Below are 19,475 nucleotides of genomic sequence, written 5' to 3'. Positions count from 1 at the left end.
TATGCTGTTAGACTCTCTGGCAGTGCGTAGAGTCGGCTAAATAGCACAGGTTGTTTTCGTTTGCCCCGCTCCTTGCGCGGATCCAAACTCCCCTTTAAGGGTGTGGGTCTAGCTGCCCTGAGCCAATGGCGAGGCTCGGCTTTCTGCGGGGAAACCGCGGTGGCACGCGAGGCAGCGGGTCTTTAAAGGGGCTGCTCTGCCCCCCGCTCGCAAGCCCAATCTCGCAGGACTTGTTAGCGTATCACGTGCCAGATTCTTAATGAAGTGGACACACCAGGGGCCCGGTGTGCGCATGCGCTCGGTGTAAAATGTAGTTGGAAATGAGGTGTCCGTCTTGGAGTAGTCGACTTTTAAAAAGCATCGGCAGCCCGTGATATGACGACTTCGCTGGTTCTGCATCCACGCTGGGCGGACACCTTGATGTACGTTTATGAAAAAAGCCCGAATGAAAACAGCCAGAGTAAAAGCCAAACAATGGAGGGTCTGAGCGGTAATTGCCCTGCGACCCACTGCAGGGACCTGATGTCGCACCCCGCGCTGGGACGGCACTCTGGCACCATAGCGACCCACCAGGGCTCCGTCTACTCGGATATTTCCCCCGCGGACACCGGCCGGCAGTGTCCTGCTCCCCAAACGTCTTCGAGCGCCTCTCTGAGCTACGGCTACCCGTTTGGAAGCCCGTATTACGGCTGTAGGCTGTCCCACTCGCACAACGTGAACTTGCAGCAGAAGCCCTGCTCGTACCATCCGGCGGAGAAATACGCCGAGCCCAGCACGGCGCTGCCCACGGAGGAACTGTCCACCAGGGCCAAGGAGTTCGCCTTCTACCCGAGCTTTGCCAGCTCGTATCAGGCGGTTCCCGGATATCTGGACGTGTCGGTGGTGCCCAGCATCAGTGCCCACCCTGAGCCGAGGCACGACGCCCTGATCCCCATGGAGGGCTACCAGCACTGGGCTCTCTCCAACGGCTGGGATGGGCAGGTGTACTGCTCCAAAGAACAAACACAGTCAACTCATCTGTGGAAATCACCTTTCCCAGGTAAGAAAATAGATTGTTTCCTTTTTTAATTATTTTATTTTTTGAATATAAGCACCAAGACATGTGCTGTCATAAAAGCTGTAAACTCATGTCATGACAATAAAAGAGATCATTCAAATAGTTATATTATAGCAAATATTATATATATTGTAAAAATTATTTTAAATTAAATTCTTGCACTACCAGATAAAATTATTCAATGTGTGTGTGTATATATATGTATATATATATATATATATATATATATATATATATATATATATATATATATATATATATGTGTGTGTGTGTGTGTGTGTGTGTGTGTGTATGTATGTGTGTGTCACTGTGTGCTATAATATTAAATAAAGCTTGTTAGTAAATAATTCTAAGTGTCATCTTGGTTAGTAATCACTTTTATATTTTCAGACTTTTCCATAAATACACACATTATTCAGTTCAGTTTTATCATGAAACAGATCGGTTTGCGTAGACTTTCAACATTGTTAAAAATAAAATTGAAAATCAAGGTTTCAAACTTTTTTTTTTTTAGCTTCACGATTATTTAGTGACATCCTGAGTATTTGCTCTGCACAGTCATTTGATGTGTGCAAATAAGTTGCTGTCACGTAGAATAGAAAGGAACATCACTGCATACCTTTGCCCACTTGTATGACAATAAGGTGACTTAGCTACTGTGTTTGGATTGTGGCAATAAATCTTCGTGCCCCTGCTGTGCGTCTTTTGCCAATCCGGATTCATTTATAACGTTTGCATTACGCGGGATTTGCCATCATGACAGATAAAGAAATGATTCTCTATCACATTTCAGATTATGGATATCAGGCACAAGCAGCAGTCTTTACAATTTAAACCAGACTTCTTCTTTTTTACCTCATGAGTTTATAATATTTCTGAAATCTGCATCCATTTTATTTACACACATAAGGACCCCCTCCTCCGTCTCATGCTCTCACTTATCCTTTAATACACATATATGTAGCTAATGTGGCAAAGACATGGTAACACGCCACGCAAGCACGGGCAAACAGTCAAGTAAGCGCGCACACGTGCTCGGACAGACAAGCGCGCGCGCTGTCCAAGTCTCAACACACACAAACTGACGCGCTGGAACTATGAGAACACGCCATGCTCTTAAAAGCAAAGGCTTGAATACATGCATGTAGGTTTGACATTATTTAGTTATGAAGCCATGTTTACCGCAAGTTTTGGGGGAAAAAACAAAACAATACTAACAATAAATAAAAAAAAATCCCTGAGTCTGATTGTGAAATTACACGGAGGTAAAAGGCTTCAGCGTGTTTCCTTTATGGAAAGTGCAGCCTGCCCTGTCAGCCCCCCTATTGACTGTCTTACACTCAGATCTTGGCAAAGAGGGGTTGCAGTCTATAAGTTTGGGGAACAGATCTGCGTGAATAGACTAAAAAAACAGGCTACGCTGTGCAGACACTGAATATTATATTTTCTAAAAATGTAAATGGTACAGTTGCCTATAAATATTTCAAACCTCCATTTCAGTCCTTGTTCATTTAGTCGCCTGATTATTGCATTTGTTTTACAACACTGTCTGACCTTTTGTACACGTTTAGTCTTCCACAGCAGTTCGATGCAGGATTTGAAGGTGCCATTAACAATAATTAGAACGTTGTAGAGGTAATCAGTGATCAGATGAAGTATTAACATGAGGTTTAAGGGGGAACAATGATGCCTGGATACCGGAAATGATGTCCTCGTTTATGATAGCTGCAACCTGATAGCTATTATCTGCAGATACAGATAATGGCCGATTATGTAGTGATATTTTACATATGATGAATCGCTATAAGATGACCCCAAATGTCAGGTGCAACACACATAAGGACCCCCTTCATCCTCACACACGCACACATACACCACTAACACCACCACTTACACACACACTGTTTTCGTCATCTGCAGTGTTCATAGTTGCATGTGGAAAACATTCATATATGTAAAGATAGATTTTGCGCATATATTCTAACAGTTTCCGTGGATTATTATTTTTTCTCCCCTCTCTCCTCTTTCATCCAGACGTCGTGCCACTGCAGCCTGAGGTCAGCAGCTACCGTCGCGGGCGGAAAAAGCGCGTCCCTTACACCAAGATCCAGCTGAAGGAGCTGGAGAAGGAGTATGCGGCCAGCAAGTTCATCACCAAAGACAAGAGGAGGCGCATCTCGGCCGCCACCAACCTCTCGGAGCGCCAAGTCACCATCTGGTTCCAGAACCGGCGGGTCAAGGAGAAGAAGTTCGTCAGTAAATCCAAGAACAATCACATGCACGCCACTTGATAAGACGAGCCACCTCCATGAAACTGCAACTCTTCTACCATCCAAAAAAAAATAATAATGATAATGATGAAAAAAGAAATACAAACAAAAAAAACCATGCCACCTCCATTATTTACCTCGAGCATTGAAGGTGGCGGTTGATGACTATTTTGGCGTTTATTTTTTATTTTTAATTTAAGTACCATCCTAATTTTCATCCACAACAACCCCCCAGCAGATCTCAGTTTAGAGAAAAAGCTCTAAAAACTGTGAAAGTGTTCACTTCATTTTTGTTTTATAGGAATGTACATATATAAATATATAATATTTAAAACGATATCTGTATTTCAAAGACAAGTATTGCGTGTTTCCTCCCCCTTTTTTCTCTCCTTATTTTTTCAAGTCGAATCCTTAACGGACTGATGACATTTCTAATAGCAACGGGGCAGAAATGAAAAAATAAAAAAATAAAAAAGAGGAAACTGATTTCTGGTATTTCCCAGAAAGGATGAACGCCATGCGGACAGGACTTTGCTGCGGGAATGGCGACACGTCGAACTTGAGACTCTAATCAGTTTCCCCAACTGCTGACAGGAAGAAGACTATCGGCAGAAAGAACGATTTAATGAAAAAGAAAGAAGAAGAAAAAAATCTAATTAAAAAAGAAATCAATTTGAATTTCAACAAGCAACGCTCCTCTGTGTGGTTCGGTTAAAGCCTGGGCTAAAACAAAGGCTGCTATGTTGTTAATCTGTATAGTGCAATGCCTCCATTATTTAATTCATATTATCTTGTATGACGGAACTGTAAGCTGGAACATCAGGAACCTGTATGTTTTCCTTTATCAGTGAAGGACTCTGTCATGCAACTGGAATGATTGTAAACCATTAAAGTCAGCGAGTATTACATTAAAAAAAAGATGCACAATCGTTTTCCTTTTCTTCTGACTTTGTGTAACATTGGCTCTGACCACGCGTCTTGTACGAAGCTTTGTCATTTCTACTTTTGGTGCAGTTATGTGAACTGTATTGTGCTGTTGACTTATACGTACTGGTAACGTGTTTCATAAATAAATGATGATTATGAAAATGCTCGAATAGTCAAGGCTATCCCATTTTGGAGCATTTAAAAAAATTGTTTCACGTGGGCTGCAGAAGTTTTGTTATTTCTTTATGACTTAAATTAGTGCGCATTTAGCTTTTACGCATGATCGTTTTTCCGCAAAACCTTGTCACGTGCAAACCATTAAAGAAAAAAAATCACATTTCTCATAATAAGGGGACTTTTCCCCCTAGCTATAATTAGTGTATTGTATCCCCAGGATCCGATACTTGAAATGAACATGTTTGGAGAGTCTATCGCACGGTGGGACACTTCACCTACAAGTTCAAGTGAGTTCAGGTGAGTTCCGTCAGCCGCAGTAATGAACAAAATGGCAATCGAAACACGTCTTGTTTCTTTATTTATAAAATTCAGTTGGCAAAAAAAGCTGCAACAGAGCCCTAAAGGCAAATAAAGTTTGCTATGATTCTGTTCTCCCATAATTTTACGATGGGTCGAAAATATACATTTCAACTTTTTTCAAATTCATTAAATACAAACTAGATTTTCTTAGTTTAACAAAGGGGACATATTGCCTATTTTTTATTAAATTTTTGAGGAATTAAATAAGATGTTTACTTTTGAATGTAGCGAGTTATTATTAGTATTGTGCTTTAAGTGGGACAGGAAGAAATGAAAGTTTAAAAAAGAAAAAAAAAAACTAAATATTTGCGTTAAGCTCGTTTTGGAGCGTCAAGTTTTGCCATTCGCCAGATTTGTATATTTTAGTTAGATCCAGCTGTAACAGATGAGTTGTACAATAAACACGAGGGAACCTTTAGTTCTATTTGATACATACATTTAGTTTTAATTATTATTATTTTATTTAAATCACAACTTGCATTTTAAGTCAAGGCGTTTTTTTTAGCAAAAATGCAGCAACAATTCTACACAATAGTTTTCCCAGCTTTATTTTAAAATAAACTCTGGTATCACTCGCATGCTTTGTGTTTAAATATTAATATGTAGGCAGGAGGCGTTTCAGTTGCGAAGTGCAAACAGGCTGCCTGAAAGTCTCCATAAGTTACAGACAAACTGCAGCACAGTTGGGAAAAATAGAGAAAATAAAAACGCAGATTTGGAGCCCGTTTAAGCGCCTCTGGGCACTATTAATAACTGAAGACTAAATAACTGAAGTTTCTAAATAAATGAGCAACAAGCTGAGTTCGTTTTGAAAAGTCATTTCCGGGAATAGTTAGGTCGAATTGTTAATACAGCTTCGTGCAATTCTGTTGCAAGAAAACTCGAGCTGAATTTCTAACAACTGGGTAAGTTTTGGTCTGACTTGAGTCCGTCTTTTAGCAGGGCTGTGTCAGTCTCTCCAGCGCCTTCAGATCTCTCCAGGTTGTCGTTGTTCAGCCGTCAGACTTCAGGGGTTTTGTTTTGTTTCCCCGGATTTTCACTCCATGTGGAAACTTGTGGCTCTTCTAATTTACCCTTGACCATGACTATGCGGTCACTTTGACCTTGACATCACAGAAGATTGTGAATAATAAATAGGGAGGCTGGACACCAGAGCGCGTTTGTTTGTGGGCAAACAAGGTGTTATTTCCCCGTCTAGACAGCCGGACTTAATGGCGTGCCATAAATTCATAAAAAGGGGAAGTGCAGATATCCTTTGACCCGCGTTTCTGACCATCTTTCACATTCATTCACATTTGGGCTCATTTCTTGTTCTTGTTCTTCTTTTTTTTCCTCAAAAATTACGCGTTGTGGCCCCGTGCTTCAGGAGCCACCAATGAGTTCATACACTCATCACGAGGTGTGTGTTAGTGACCGCGGAGGACAGGTAGGACTGCTTGACGTCTCCCACCAACACCACTAATCCGCAGCAAGCAGCCACACTGTCAACACAGCAAGAGGAAATAATAATAGGACTTCGCCCACATTATAACCATTAGAGGGAAGCTCCGTACTCTGGCGGTAGGCCTACATGGACTTTGTTTTATGACTTTTTTGTCTTTAAAAAAGAAATGTACATTGACTAAACAAAGTGACGTGTAAGAGCATGCAGTACCATGCGCATTGATCGGGTTTTTTAAAAAATGCTCATTTTATTTAGAGAAAGCATACAAAGTTTCAATAAAAAACTTCGCACATTTTCACTGCTAATAATCTATAACATCAATATGACGAGCTTTAATTTTACCGAACACAGACTTTAATGTCTGAGCATTATTTAGGTAGCTAATCTAAATAAAATTAGATTAAATTAAAAGTAAAATCTACTTTACTGATCCTAATATTTGTTAAAATAAATTCTTCAGCGCTGTAATATTTTAAAATGGACACATAGGGACTCTTTTACTTTGTTTTTTTTATTTTAAATTAATGTCAGCCTAATAATGATCACAACAATACGTTTGTAATTGTAAGTACTGAAGTAGGTAGTTTGCAAATATTTGGCTGTGAAATTGTAGAGAAAATTGTGCACATGAGCCATCACTTCCTGAGTGTTTAGTTAATGTTTTACTCGCTGAACTTGTGTTTTTTGGCCATTAAATAAATAAAAAAGCCAACGCCCTTGATTAACATTTAACCTGCCGAGCGACCAAACCTCCAGGCTTGTATACTCTCTGAATCACACCACGCCATTTCACATCAGCACCCAGAGTCTCACAGTGATATTAACGCTTCTGAATTCATTTAGACTTGGGTTTTACCTCAGAAGAGTGTAAATGAAGTTTGCCCGTGTGTTTACTCGTGTGTTGATGAGTCAGAGCTGCGGGCCACTCGGAGGCATGAGAAAGGGGGCTGATAACCTCTGGTGGTGACCAGAGGAAAATATCAGGAAGTGCTGCGTCTGCCTCCAGCTTGAGCCGTCTGCAGCACTCTATGCTCTTTGCACTGCTCTGATTTAACATTTCACTTGTTTCTTATTTTGTCCGGATTGGGGCTCATAAAATATTATGATTATGGGGTTTTGATAGAAAACTTTTGTTTTAAGTTTTGAAGTGGAGTCCACGCCCACGTAGATGGTACAGCAAATAAAAGCAGACGTTTTGATCACAGTCTGCTCTGTCTCAATAGGTTTTCTTTGATCTTGTTGTTTACATCAGATTTTATATCAGCGCAACCATTGCAAGGGCTGGCAATTCACTAGTTTTACTTCAAGAGCGTCCAATCTGGAAATAAATTGCGCCCAGTTTGACACAAGGAAGACAAGCAAGGTTTCAGAGTTTAGGTGTTTTTAAACATTTAAAAATTGCTGTTTAAACAGCACCCGTGTTGTTATTTTAGCATATTTATTATAAAAAACCTGAACTGAAAGTAAACTATTTGATGCAGATGACGGCTTTCTTATTTCAGAAACTGAATTATTATTCATTTTTATTAGTCGTCTTTGGGCCTCATTGTATTTAACATAAAAATATTTTACAGTTAAACTTTATTCTTTTATACACACACTCTCTCTCTCTCTCTCTCACACACACACACACACACACACACACACATATATATATATATAAATATGTACATTTGTATTAAGGGACACACAAGAGCATGTGTGCGCTCAAGAGCCTCAAACTGAATTTAAAATTCTCTGAATTATCAAATGATTATTAAATAAAATGAATTTATGGCTTTTTCTAACTTTCTAACCTATTATTTTTAAACTATTTATGCTCCACTTTTTTTCTAATCCTAGTTTCTAGTTTTATTTTATTCCTTCCTTATTCCTGATCCTAATTTTTTACATTTTTAAAAAATAAATTAAGGAGAAAAAGACAGCCCAGTGTCCAACTATATCTGCCCACTGACGGTCAAGTTCAAATGTTTGTGTCAAACACTGTCACAGACTTTCTTATTAATCTAGTTTGTGTTTTTATTTACATATTCTGACTCTTTTTAAGTCACGTTTTTATTACCATTATTTTTTATGAATTTGTTTAATTTATTTGATTTTAATGTATTTATTTATTTATGCACAGGTGAAACTCTAATATTATTATTTTATTCTTTTCCAGAACTGATACTTTCAGTATTAGGGAGCTGATAAACAGGCTGTTTAATTATAAACTTGGAGTCAGATTGAATCTGTGTGTGTGTTTGTGTATGTGTGTGTGTGTGCGTGTGTGTGTGTGTGTGTGTGTGTGTAGCTATATATATATTGTCTGTTGTTTTTGAATTACTGAAAAACATCACCTCAGAGTTTGAACTAAAACGTCGCCTCCTCTCTGGGTTCCTCTCAGCTCGCCCTGGTGGTTTGTTTCCTTTGATGGCAGTTTTACAGAGGTTAGGCTATAACTGTGGAAACCTGTGTGTCGAGAATCAAAGGGAGAAAAGGGGAAGAAAAGGCCTTTGTTTGGGATATTGCCCTGTCTGGACAGGACGCAGGATTCCAGGCGGCTGGTCTCACTTTCGAGCAGACAGTGTACTAGACAGTGACCTTGACAGTGCTCGGTTTACCAAGTTTGTTTATTTATTTATTTATTTTTTTTCAAACTCTCGGATTCTTGTTTTCGCTGAAGCTCGAGGCCTCCAGCTCAGATTATGACATCACCGCCGGCTTTCAGATGCGCTGAACAGACAGGCGCTGGTTTGAATGCGATATCCGGATTTGTGGCAGCAGCGGATCGGAGGCGTGGAGAGGCGAGACGAGACGAGGAGGCGCAACACATGGCCTCTTTCTCCGAGGTAAAACGCCTGCACAGTGCTCGCGGAATGACGGCCGTCCGGGCCATTTTGCTGTAAACATAACACTGCTTTTTGCTTTTGCTAATTCTTGTAACAACAGCCGCGAAGGGGGCGGCAGCCTGTGCTCCTCAGACCTTATAGATATGATCTCGGATTGATGGGCTGCATTGCGAGACTCACTAACTAGATGGAAGAATGTGCAGTGATAGGAGAAAGCCCCGTGGATCCCTATCAGCTTCTCCTGTTAAAACATTTGATCTTTCTCCTTTCCCCACCTTCTATTTAAGGCCAGAGCAGGGCTCGGTGCCTATGGGTTAGATAGGACGCATGGTCACAAGTGACAGATTCAGCTATCAGATATCCGCTGCCTTGCAAATCGTTCCCAAACCTGTGTTTAAATGAATGCAGAAGTTCTCACATAACACCTCACTGGCGAATTTTGTGGCATGAAAGTGGAACCATTCAGCACGCATGTGCAGCTCTCTGCAGCCATTTGTCAGCCTTTAAATACTATTATTAACCAATAAACGCAACTTGTTCATTATATGTTATTGCTTTATATTTGCAAAAAAAAAAAAAAAAAAAAAGAAGAAATAAATATTTAGGGTGTGGTGATATTTTTTGTGGGTTGCATTATTTGCAAGTCTGCTCTGTTGTTTGCAGAATGTCTCATCTTAATTAATTGAGAAAAATGTCACAACGTTTTATTAGAGTATTTAAGTTCAACATCAAGGTCAACGCAGCGTGCGTGACTCTGCGTCGTGAACTTGAGTGTTTTAACAGCAACGCATCTGTGTGTGTGAGTGTGTGTTTGTTCACATTTAGGGTTCAGTTGTAATTAATTAATTTTTTTTTCTTTTAATGCTGTTTCATATGTGAGTCAAACAGACTGTCTCTGATGTGGTACCACTCAACAAGACTACCTTTGTAAATAATTAATAAATAGTTAATAATTTTGTTATTATTTAAGCTGTAGAAAACTTACAAACCTTTAATAAGCAGCGGATTGGATTAGAAAACGGAAATAGTGATCTGTTCATTACCAAACAGTTTTTAGATTGCTCTTCAACATTAATCAGTTAGAATTGAATATAACACATGATGTAATAACACAAGAGGCAAAATATAAGATTCAAAATATGAACAAGCAGCATAGCCCTTGTTGTTGTTTTTTTTAACAAAAAAAATTGTATAAGTTTTATTACTCACATGCAATAACTTATAAAGTGTTTACAGCCTTTATTATAACCTAATTTAAAAGCATGTATAAATCCTTTATAAGGGTTGTCTTACTCGTGATGTTGTCATACATTTTTTTAAGCTTACCATTGATAGTCTGTGTTGCTGTGCCGTCACGACTTTTCAAATCCACATTGATTTTGGCTTTGGGGTGTATATAGTGCTAAAATATTAATTTGTACAGGAAAATGGCAAAACTGTTGCAGACTTGACATAAAATAACAAGTATTGGAAAATAATAAAATGATTGAAATGAGTTTGAAGAAGTTTGCACATCCCGGAGAATGCATCCAAAATCCATACGTGCGTCGCATTGTGTTTGTGCAGCTTTTGATGAGCAAAACCCCACGTTGGAAATAATTGGACCACATTGATTTGATCCTGTTTATTTCACAGTGACTTGTTTTTAATGTAGTTTTGTTGTATGTTACTATGTCTCTGGAAACAAGGGATTATGGCAGGAAAAAAGGGCGGCATGTCACATATTTGTTCAGTATCTTAAGACCTGCATCTACAAATCAACTAATTAGCGGGATATAAAGCAGAGAGGCTCTCGGCTGATTGAATCAGTTAAGTGCCCTCTGATATCTTGTAAAATCCATATAAAAAGAATTGTGAGAGGTATAACTATCCCACCAGAGTTTGGCTGCGGACCTTTATTGGAGGTATCTGTTAAAGTTGCTCATGTGAGGTGTACAAGAGAATATAATGTGAAATATACGCTCTTAAAGTAACCTTGTAGGATACCGTCTTCTTTTTACAGAGCCGCTGGCTTCGACTTGCTGACCCCTTTACTGTAAATATGAGTGGAGTGCGAAGGATGGGGATCAGTCTTTTCTTAAAACAAGCTTGTAAATTGGAACATCACAGCTTTATGTGACACAAAATTTCACCATAATTTGCTAGAAAACAATAAGGGGGCATATGCACCCACTCCTTCAAGAAGAAGAAAAAACCAGTTTTAATAGGAAATAGCATTTAAAAAAAACTTTTGCCAGCTTATAAAGATATTAAACGAGACCGTGGACAGTTCTACTAGGGGAGGGGAAGGAAAAGCTGCCTGCATGAGCTCCTTTTTCTTTAAGCCGAAAAACAAGATTCTACATTTTGAATAAAAAGAGTTTATAGTATTTTTAAAAAGCTTATAAACCCCTATAATACAGATATTAATGTTTTGTTTTGTCTGAGATGGACCGAGTGGGTGGTACCATGTGGAGCACAAGTTCGCCCAGTCACGTGGTGCGAGGCTGACCAATCAGGCGCGGCTCTAGGTTTAACTATGTTAAATGTAAGATTGCAATAAACTAGAAGCTGTTGGTCGGGCCCGCGGAAATGGGCGAGCATAATCTCCTTAATCCAGGGTTTGTGGGACCTTTGGTAAACATCCACACTGGAGACACGTTTTACTTTCCGAATTTTAGAGCCTCAGGGGGACAACTGGCGGGGCTACCGTCTCTCTCCTACCCGAGAAGGGACAATGTTTGCTCCCTCCCGTGGAACCCTTCGGAGCCGTGCAATGGATACTCTCAATCCTACTTTAGCAGCCCCGTGTCTATTAACCCTTCCTTCAATCGGTCGTGTGAGATCACCAGACCGGAGGAGGGGAAGTGCTATTACAACAACGGCAACGGGAACAGGGAGACCTGCTCAGGTGGCAGCAGCCTCAAACGGGAGGACAGGGCGAGAGACACAACATCCCTAACATCTGAGCACGGGATGCACAGTGGAATTGGCAGCGGTGCCGCCTTCCCCAAATATGATTACGGGAGCGAGCAGCTAACGCAAGACCCTCCGTCCTGTCAGTCGATGGAGTCCGACTCCAGCTCGTCTCTGCTCAACGAGGGCAGCAAGCCTCCATCCAGCGACACACAGACCCTAGTGTCACCGGGAAGCCATTCAGCCAACATAGCCGCAGGCGGAGGTGGGTGCTTTTTTAAATGTATTTTCTCATTTCTTTATTTTTAAATCACGTTCGGAAGAAAACGCAGCAACGTGGCGTTCTTTGCAAGAAAGCTGCAGAATGCGCACATCTGGTAAATTAAAGCGTCATTAGGGCTCGTTATCGTGATGCACAACATGCAGCCTTGTTTTAGCCTGCAGGAAACGTGTGTGGTGCGCACACGCCGCTAGGGGTTGCCCTAAAATACCCCATGCACCATGTGGCTGCCTAAAGTCACAGAAAACCTCCCTAAACCGGAGAGTCCTGAGCAAGTCAGCTCTGTCATGAGATGAGGTTTGGTGCTACAGCTAGATAAGTGTTGGATTTTTCTCTCTCTTCTCTTTAGTCTTTTGTTGCATCTTTACGCACAGATCAGTGAAGTGTTTTAAAGAGGTGAGTCGCCTTGTTTGACTGCACCAAAAAAAGGAGAGAGTTTTCTTTTTAATGACTCGTAAACAGAATTAATATCTGTCGCCGTGGACTCGAGTCGTTTAATATGCTCCGAACCCCGCAAATAAGTAGGGGTATTTGCGAGCACGGCTTAATTATCACGTTAATGCTGTTTTAACTGCAACAATAAAACTTCCTGTGACGCAAACCGCGGTGAAGCCCATTGTTGGCCTACTGAAGAATAATGAATATTTAAAGGGAAAAAATGGTCACACTTTGTGCCAAATCGGAACCATTGTCCAGAGATTAGAACTCAGATCCACTCAGAGACCAGAGCAAATTGAGTTTGGCTGTTTGGGAAGGAAACTGACAGTTTCCAGATGCGCCAGTTCTTTGAATCTGTTATAAAACTCAAACACAATAAAGCTTTTCCAAAACACAACAGTCCTCTTCAGCAGTCTGCTGCAATGTAAGAAGATGCCCTGTCATTATTTTACACTTCAGTGTACCTTAGAAGGTAAAGTGATCTAGCCCTGCCACGCAAATACCTCAAACTTCCCACGCGCTACAGATGCCCCTGTAGGTTCGCCATAACCTTGGAGATGACCGTGATTTTGTAACTGTGTGCCCCCCCTTCTTCTCCTCCTCCTCCACCACCTCCTCCTCCTGCTGCTGCTGTAACTCCTCATCCTCCTCGTCTCCTCTCCTCCAGGTGCCCCGTGGTACCCGATGCACACCCGGACCAGAAAGAAGCGCAAACCTTATTCCAAACTCCAGCTGGCCGAGCTGGAGGGTGAATTCATGCTGAACGAGTTCATCACCAGGCAGCGGCGGAGGGAGCTCTCCGATCGACTGAACCTCAGCGACCAACAAGTCAAGATTTGGTTCCAGAACCGCAGGATGAAGAAGAAGAGACTCATGTTGAGGGAGCAAGCTTTGGCCTACTTTTAGAGATGCGGCAGAAGGTGAATCGATATATAGGCAGTAAAAAGCCAAGCCTTCTACGCTCCCTTAGGTTTTCTTTCAATGCATGCACTCATCTATCCATCTTTTACGTTGCGGGCTATTATTACACCCTTTCTGGTATTTTTTTTCCTTTTCTGAGGTGCCAGTTATACATAGCCCCCCACCCCCACCCCACCCATAGAAAACAAGCCACTATATCTGGCACCCAAAGCTAGTTTCTATACATGTCAGTGAGCCACGACGTTTGGCATAACCGCACAAAAAAGCTGTGAAAATGTATTATTTTTTTCTGTGCTGGAAGGGTTTTCTTGACTTGTCAAGAAATATTGTACGCCCGAATGTGGGCCACGCAAAATGTTGTTTTCATTTGCGATCCCCTTACGGGACGAGATGAAAATGATAACTTCCTTATTTTTTTAAAACATTTTGTTTTATTTTATTATCCAGAATAAATAAGCATAAATTATCTATATAAGCCTAAAAATATCAATAAAGTTAGACAGAGAAGTTTGACTTATAGGTTACCGCGTAACAATTTCAAGAAGTGTTCCCATCGCGGTAACTTTCACTTCCACCATCCTAATTTGTGGGGTAAGAGGAATTACCCCCACAAAACAGAATAATTTCTGTGTTTTTGTTTTCCTTTTTCTTTGGTCTCGTTCGTGTGCACGTTCACGGTCACGGGCATGAGATCTGAAAGTCTGGGACTCTGCAGGGGAGGGAGAGCTAAAACCGCAATACAATCCATGTCAAAAGGCCCGCTTTAAAGACTGCGCATAGAAAATTAAATGCCAAGACCTTATTCACGTGCAAAACAACTTCCCAAAGTTTTTTTTTTTCTCCTGCTTTTATTATCTTCAGCTTGTCATAACAGCAACCACTGACTCCTGCCTGAGTTCTTTTTTAGTCGAATGAGATCACCGTTTGAAAACGGTTTTTGGAGCTGCTATTAGAAGTCCGAAATGGGCCAGGGAAATGATTGTACTCTACAATAAACTCCAAGTGACCTGTAACTGTAGAACTATTTTAGGTCAATTCATTTGAACCAGGAAATCTCCTAGAAGTTGCATAAGTGTTGGTACATTGTAGGCCTTTAAAACTTGGAGCTCACGATAAAATAGAATAAAAGTCCTCGCAGAGTTGTGCGTAATAAAACGAAATATTTGTCCCTCAATTGTTTTTTTTTCTTTTGAGGGGCTAATGCAGTGTATGATCTGTTCTGTATTATGAGTAAGCTATAAGAAACATTTGCAGCATGTTGTTGATGTGAATTAGCTATAAGTCATGTTTTGCGGGCCACTTTTTCTTCCATAGGTGACTTTTTATACTTTTTTTTATCTGAACAAATCAAACAACATGAAACATTTAGACGCAAAGTCTACAAAGATTGTATTATTATTATTATTATTATTATTATTATTATTATTATTATTATTATTATTATTATTATTATTATTATTATGAATGGCCGAACAGACTAAGATCTTAGGCCTTCTTAATGTACGTGCCATGTGCTCAGTGTTATCCCCTCCTTTAATCTTGTCCTCGTGTATAACTTTGTAAAATGAAATGACATATAATAGTATCTGCATCCTATTTGAGGAGCCCTTATCGCTATGTAATAGTGCTTTATGTTATTGATCGTCTTGTACAATATCGCATTCCATATAGCCAAAATTGTGACTGGGGTGTTTGGAAATGTAGGCGGAATTTGAAGCCGAGAACGAATATGAGAATTGTAAGAATTTTTAAAAATACTGAAACCATTCATGCCATAAAAAAAACCCTATTTCAGTGTTGTACGTGTCTATTATCGTTCTTTTATGTCGCCCACCCATGTCGCATTCCTTTCTCTGCGCTTGTAAGGATTGCTACTTTGTCTTGTAAAAGTAATAATATGAATGTATATGCGTAAGGTCTTCAATAAACAGAATATTGAAATGTTTATTGGTGTTACCTCGGTGTGTTACTAGGCTTCTTCCTCCTCAAAACAAGGTTTTCTGAGTGCTGACAATTATTTTATTGGACGTGACCTGTAACATATATTAAAACCCCCCACGTGCCCACCACAATAAAGTAAAAAAAAACTGAGAACAAAAGGGGACATTTGGAAGTATTTTAAAGGGTGTTTTGCTGGTTTTCTTTTAGTGGAGAAACAAATCTGTAAGTACCTGTGATTTGAGTTACCATGCAAAATGGCAGCCAGGTGCAGTTTCTTCACCTCATATTGCATTAATTATTATTATTATTTTATTACAGCCTTAGGGAGAAGAACAAAAACACTACATTTATTTTCAGTAAAAAGAAGAAAAAAAAATAACAATAACTTTTTTTAAACCTTGAAGTTTGACCTAATCAGTGTCACTGGGCTACAAGCCTATAACATTGCAGCTAAAAACGCAATAGCTTTGTAAACCAGTAATAGCGTTACACCCCAGTGCTCTATATAAGCTGTCCGAGTGACCCCCTTTCGTTGTGCATCTTGTGGTTTTGCATTATAAGAATTCAAGCACGTGATAATTATAGAAAAGCAGGCGCTCGGATCACCTAAACATCGCCTCCCGGATGTTATACAGAGTTTAAAACTACACAGACGGTTTTATCATGAGCCTCTTCTAATATCCACAAGGCTCTCCCTGCTGGTAATGAAGTGTAAAGCCACTCGTGGCTGTGCAGTGTTTTTCTGTGAGCTAACTTGCCGAGCGTCGGTGCGCTTTTGCTTGCAGCAGCTTGCTGTCTCGCTTAGATGAAGGATTTTTCCCTTTAAGACGTTCTGCTGTCTCAGACTTGAGATCAGATGTTACCTTTGCAGTGAACTGTGAAAGTCTGTTCCTGCGACAGAGCCACTGAATGACATTCTTCTCCTTTCATTATCACATCAAGTCATAAAAACAAGTGTGCGATGATTTGATCTTATTTCCTCTTATTAATAAAAACCTTGTTGCAGCACAGACTATAGTGTAGCTGTGGTTTTATGTTTTTTATTGTGTTGCTATTTTTGCCAGTTATAAGAAGCCTCCATCTATTTGTGCCTCTTACCAACCAGGGAGCTACACTTTCCGATTTGATTGTTTACCATAAACCACAAAAATACCACACTAAGATAATATTCACTTTATTTTACAAATGTTACACGATGTGAAAAGTGTACGTATACATCCTGAATGAAGTGAAAAAACGGCCGGTTAGACGAGCCGGTGCTCATTCCAGTACACTGCTTCAGTTTTAATAATAATATTAAAAAAGCATATAAATGGTGGTTGTAAAAATTACCTTCGTAAATATTATAAATTTATCCTGTTATGATCTCATTATCTGTGTGAGATTTGATAGATTAACTCTAAAGGTGATAGGAATAAAGCACGTTCTCTGATGTTTTGTAAATAAAAACATCTGTATATATGTATATTTCAAAACGCTGTCCACAAACGCTTACGCATCAGATTAAACTGTCTTCTGAAATAGAATCTTTCAAGTAATTAATACTATGATTTTAAAGAGGCATAGGAACACACAATGGAACAACCTAATTACAAATATTCGTTTAGCACGAGAAGACAGATCCGTGCATAATAATTTCATTTGCTTCTTTTTACGCACAGACGATATCTCCCGAAAGTATTTGAATCGAAGAATTACGCAGACTGATGATATGTTATGTGTGAAATATGGTATTAATAACAAAGTACAGAAGATAGTGTGTGATCCTCAAATGCTGGTTGTGAATTTGATCATCGAAACTACAAGATTCATTTTTTACCCCAGCCTCTTTTTCTTATAATCAAACGCGCTGCTGGCCACCAAAGGAGATAAAACACTGTGTTATGTTTGTATATTGCCTTTTAAAATCATTTAAGGAATAATATTATGCAAAACGCACCATGAAGTTCATGGCTTCCCAGCATTACTTCCTCCATTATTTGTGAACAAACTTTCAGGGTCAGTTACGGTTCCAGCATAGCTTTAAGGATTCTTAAGGAAACTTTGTCCATGACAAGATGCCAAACAACCGAGAGAGCAAAAACTGTAGAAACATAGGTCCTGCAGCTGTGACTGATGCAGTGTGTTTATGCTATTCAACCGGAGGGATGGCGTTAGGAAAAACAAAACACAACAAATAAATAAAAACAAAAACTGAAAGAAGTGATGAGTTAATCTTTATGATTTGTAACAAACTGCAGCAGATTAACATTCGTCGAACAGATGAATGCGTAAATTCTGGTTTACAGCAACAACAATTTGCATAATTTGTTCACCCAAATGCATTTGAACTGCAAAGAAATGACTCTGGCCATCAAAACAACTTTCAGCGCAGCGTGACTGCGCTTGTCATTAAATTAGGCAAAGAGTGGTTTCATTTGGAGGCTCGTGACGGTTCTCAAACCGGTGGGATTATTGTGACTAAATACCTTGGCACTGTGATCTTTGATCGGAGCCAAACAAATGACTGAACACATCCCCATTGGAATCAAATCTATAAATGTTGATTTTATTTGTAACTTGTAGTGATAGTACTTCACATATTTCCATCTTTTACTCTGTTTTTGCGTATATAGTGTTGAAACGTTTTACAAAAAGAAGTGTTTCACACGTCTTTATCTGCCGTTCCATCTTCAAGGCTAAAAACACTATCTCTGCGTAACAGATAATTTTATTTGCTTCTGTGCTTCTTCTGTAGAAATCTCTTTACACTGAGTTAAAATGGGAATGAAAGAAGAACTACTTGTCTAAAGATATCTTCAGCCATATCTTGCACGCAACCTTGGGATATTTATCTTTGCAGAGTTTTTACAATCGGTCTTTCAGTGCTCTTGAGCACTTTTGACTTTGAGACTGGCTAAATCTTTTTATGGCGGCCCGTCTCCTCGTCCCAAAGGTCAGTGAGCTTCACAGTGCCCTTCGCAGAGAACTTGTGTGGCATGTGGTCTGCGTCCCCCGCCGCCCCTTCTTCCGTTTATGGTACAAAGCTGGCCAGAAAAACAGAAAGCCATGTTATTCCTAGTGTATGGGGAGCGGTGTGTGTCTGCGTGAGGATGTGTCTGTGTGGACGTGCGAGGGCGAGAGTATAAAGATGAAAGTGTGTGTCTCAAAAGAAAGTGTTAACGTGATAAAGACAGAATAGGTTTGATATTTAACGCACGGATCTATAGCGTTTTACTTCTTGCAGAACTGTCATGTATCGATTTTAGCATGATTTGAAATGAGTTCTCCTTAAGTTCTTCTTTTTTTTCTAAAACGTGGCATCTTATTAATTTGTGTTTCATGAGCAATAGGCGCGCAACAAATCCCAACACGTTCTGTGAGGGTTTCGCTGCTGCCACAAGCGAAGCAGAAATCCTCTTTAGACCCAGTTGCTTCCTGGTGAAAATACAGAAAATACATTTTCAAATCGATTTTGAAGTCGCGCATTCAAATCAGCAATAAGTCGCTCTCAATTTGTTGCTTTTTTGACCTTTTTTCCACATTTTGCGTGTTTTTGAATTCTCGTGACTCTAATCAAAGCAGCCTTTGCCTCCCGCAGTGTTACTTGATTTACTAAATTTGCATTTAGAGTGTTGAGAGTAAACTTTGATTTTTGGTAGAATTTTGTGCGTTTTTCCCCTCAGAAAATTTCTGTAGTTTTGACAGAGAGCATCTTTTCAAGGCCGACGCTGTTGGTCTTTAAAGCAACCATGAAGGTCAAGTCTGCAGAAAGCTGCTGAAGCAGTGGTACCTGGTATTTCATATTATTTTTATTATTTACTTTATAAAGGAGCATTTAAATTCCCCTGTTCAAATGTGGTCAGCACTGATTTAAATCACAATAAATTTAGTTTTTAATTTTACCAACCCCGGGCAATATTATTATCAGTATTCAAATGCACACTTCCGCTGC

General features: G+C 39.8%; 2 protein-coding genes across 2 annotated transcripts; both read left to right on the top strand.

Moving 5' to 3' along the window:
* Positions 1–280: 280 nt before the first annotated feature.
* hoxc13a (homeobox C13a) lies at positions 281–4,402 on the top strand. The gene is made up of 2 exons (XM_017415004.3): positions 281–1,039; positions 3,092–4,402. The coding sequence occupies exons 1-2, from the start codon at positions 376–378 to the stop codon at positions 3,346–3,348; spliced, it is 921 nt and encodes a 306-aa protein (XP_017270493.1). The 5' UTR covers positions 281–375; the 3' UTR covers positions 3,349–4,402.
* A 6,133-nt stretch (positions 4,403–10,535) lies between these two features.
* Positions 10,536–15,545, top strand: hoxc12a (homeobox C12a). The gene is made up of 2 exons (XM_017415039.3): positions 10,536–12,226; positions 13,347–15,545. The coding sequence occupies exons 1-2, from the start codon at positions 11,638–11,640 to the stop codon at positions 13,583–13,585; spliced, it is 828 nt and encodes a 275-aa protein (XP_017270528.1). The 5' UTR covers positions 10,536–11,637; the 3' UTR covers positions 13,586–15,545.
* The last annotated feature ends 3,930 nt before the right edge of the window (positions 15,546–19,475 follow it).

The sequence above is a fragment of the Kryptolebias marmoratus genome, linkage group LG8, assembly GCF_001649575.2.
Source record: "Kryptolebias marmoratus isolate JLee-2015 linkage group LG8, ASM164957v2, whole genome shotgun sequence".
Lineage (NCBI taxonomy): Eukaryota > Metazoa > Chordata > Actinopteri > Cyprinodontiformes > Rivulidae > Kryptolebias > Kryptolebias marmoratus.
This window is presented reverse-complemented; position numbering and strand designations above follow the sequence as displayed.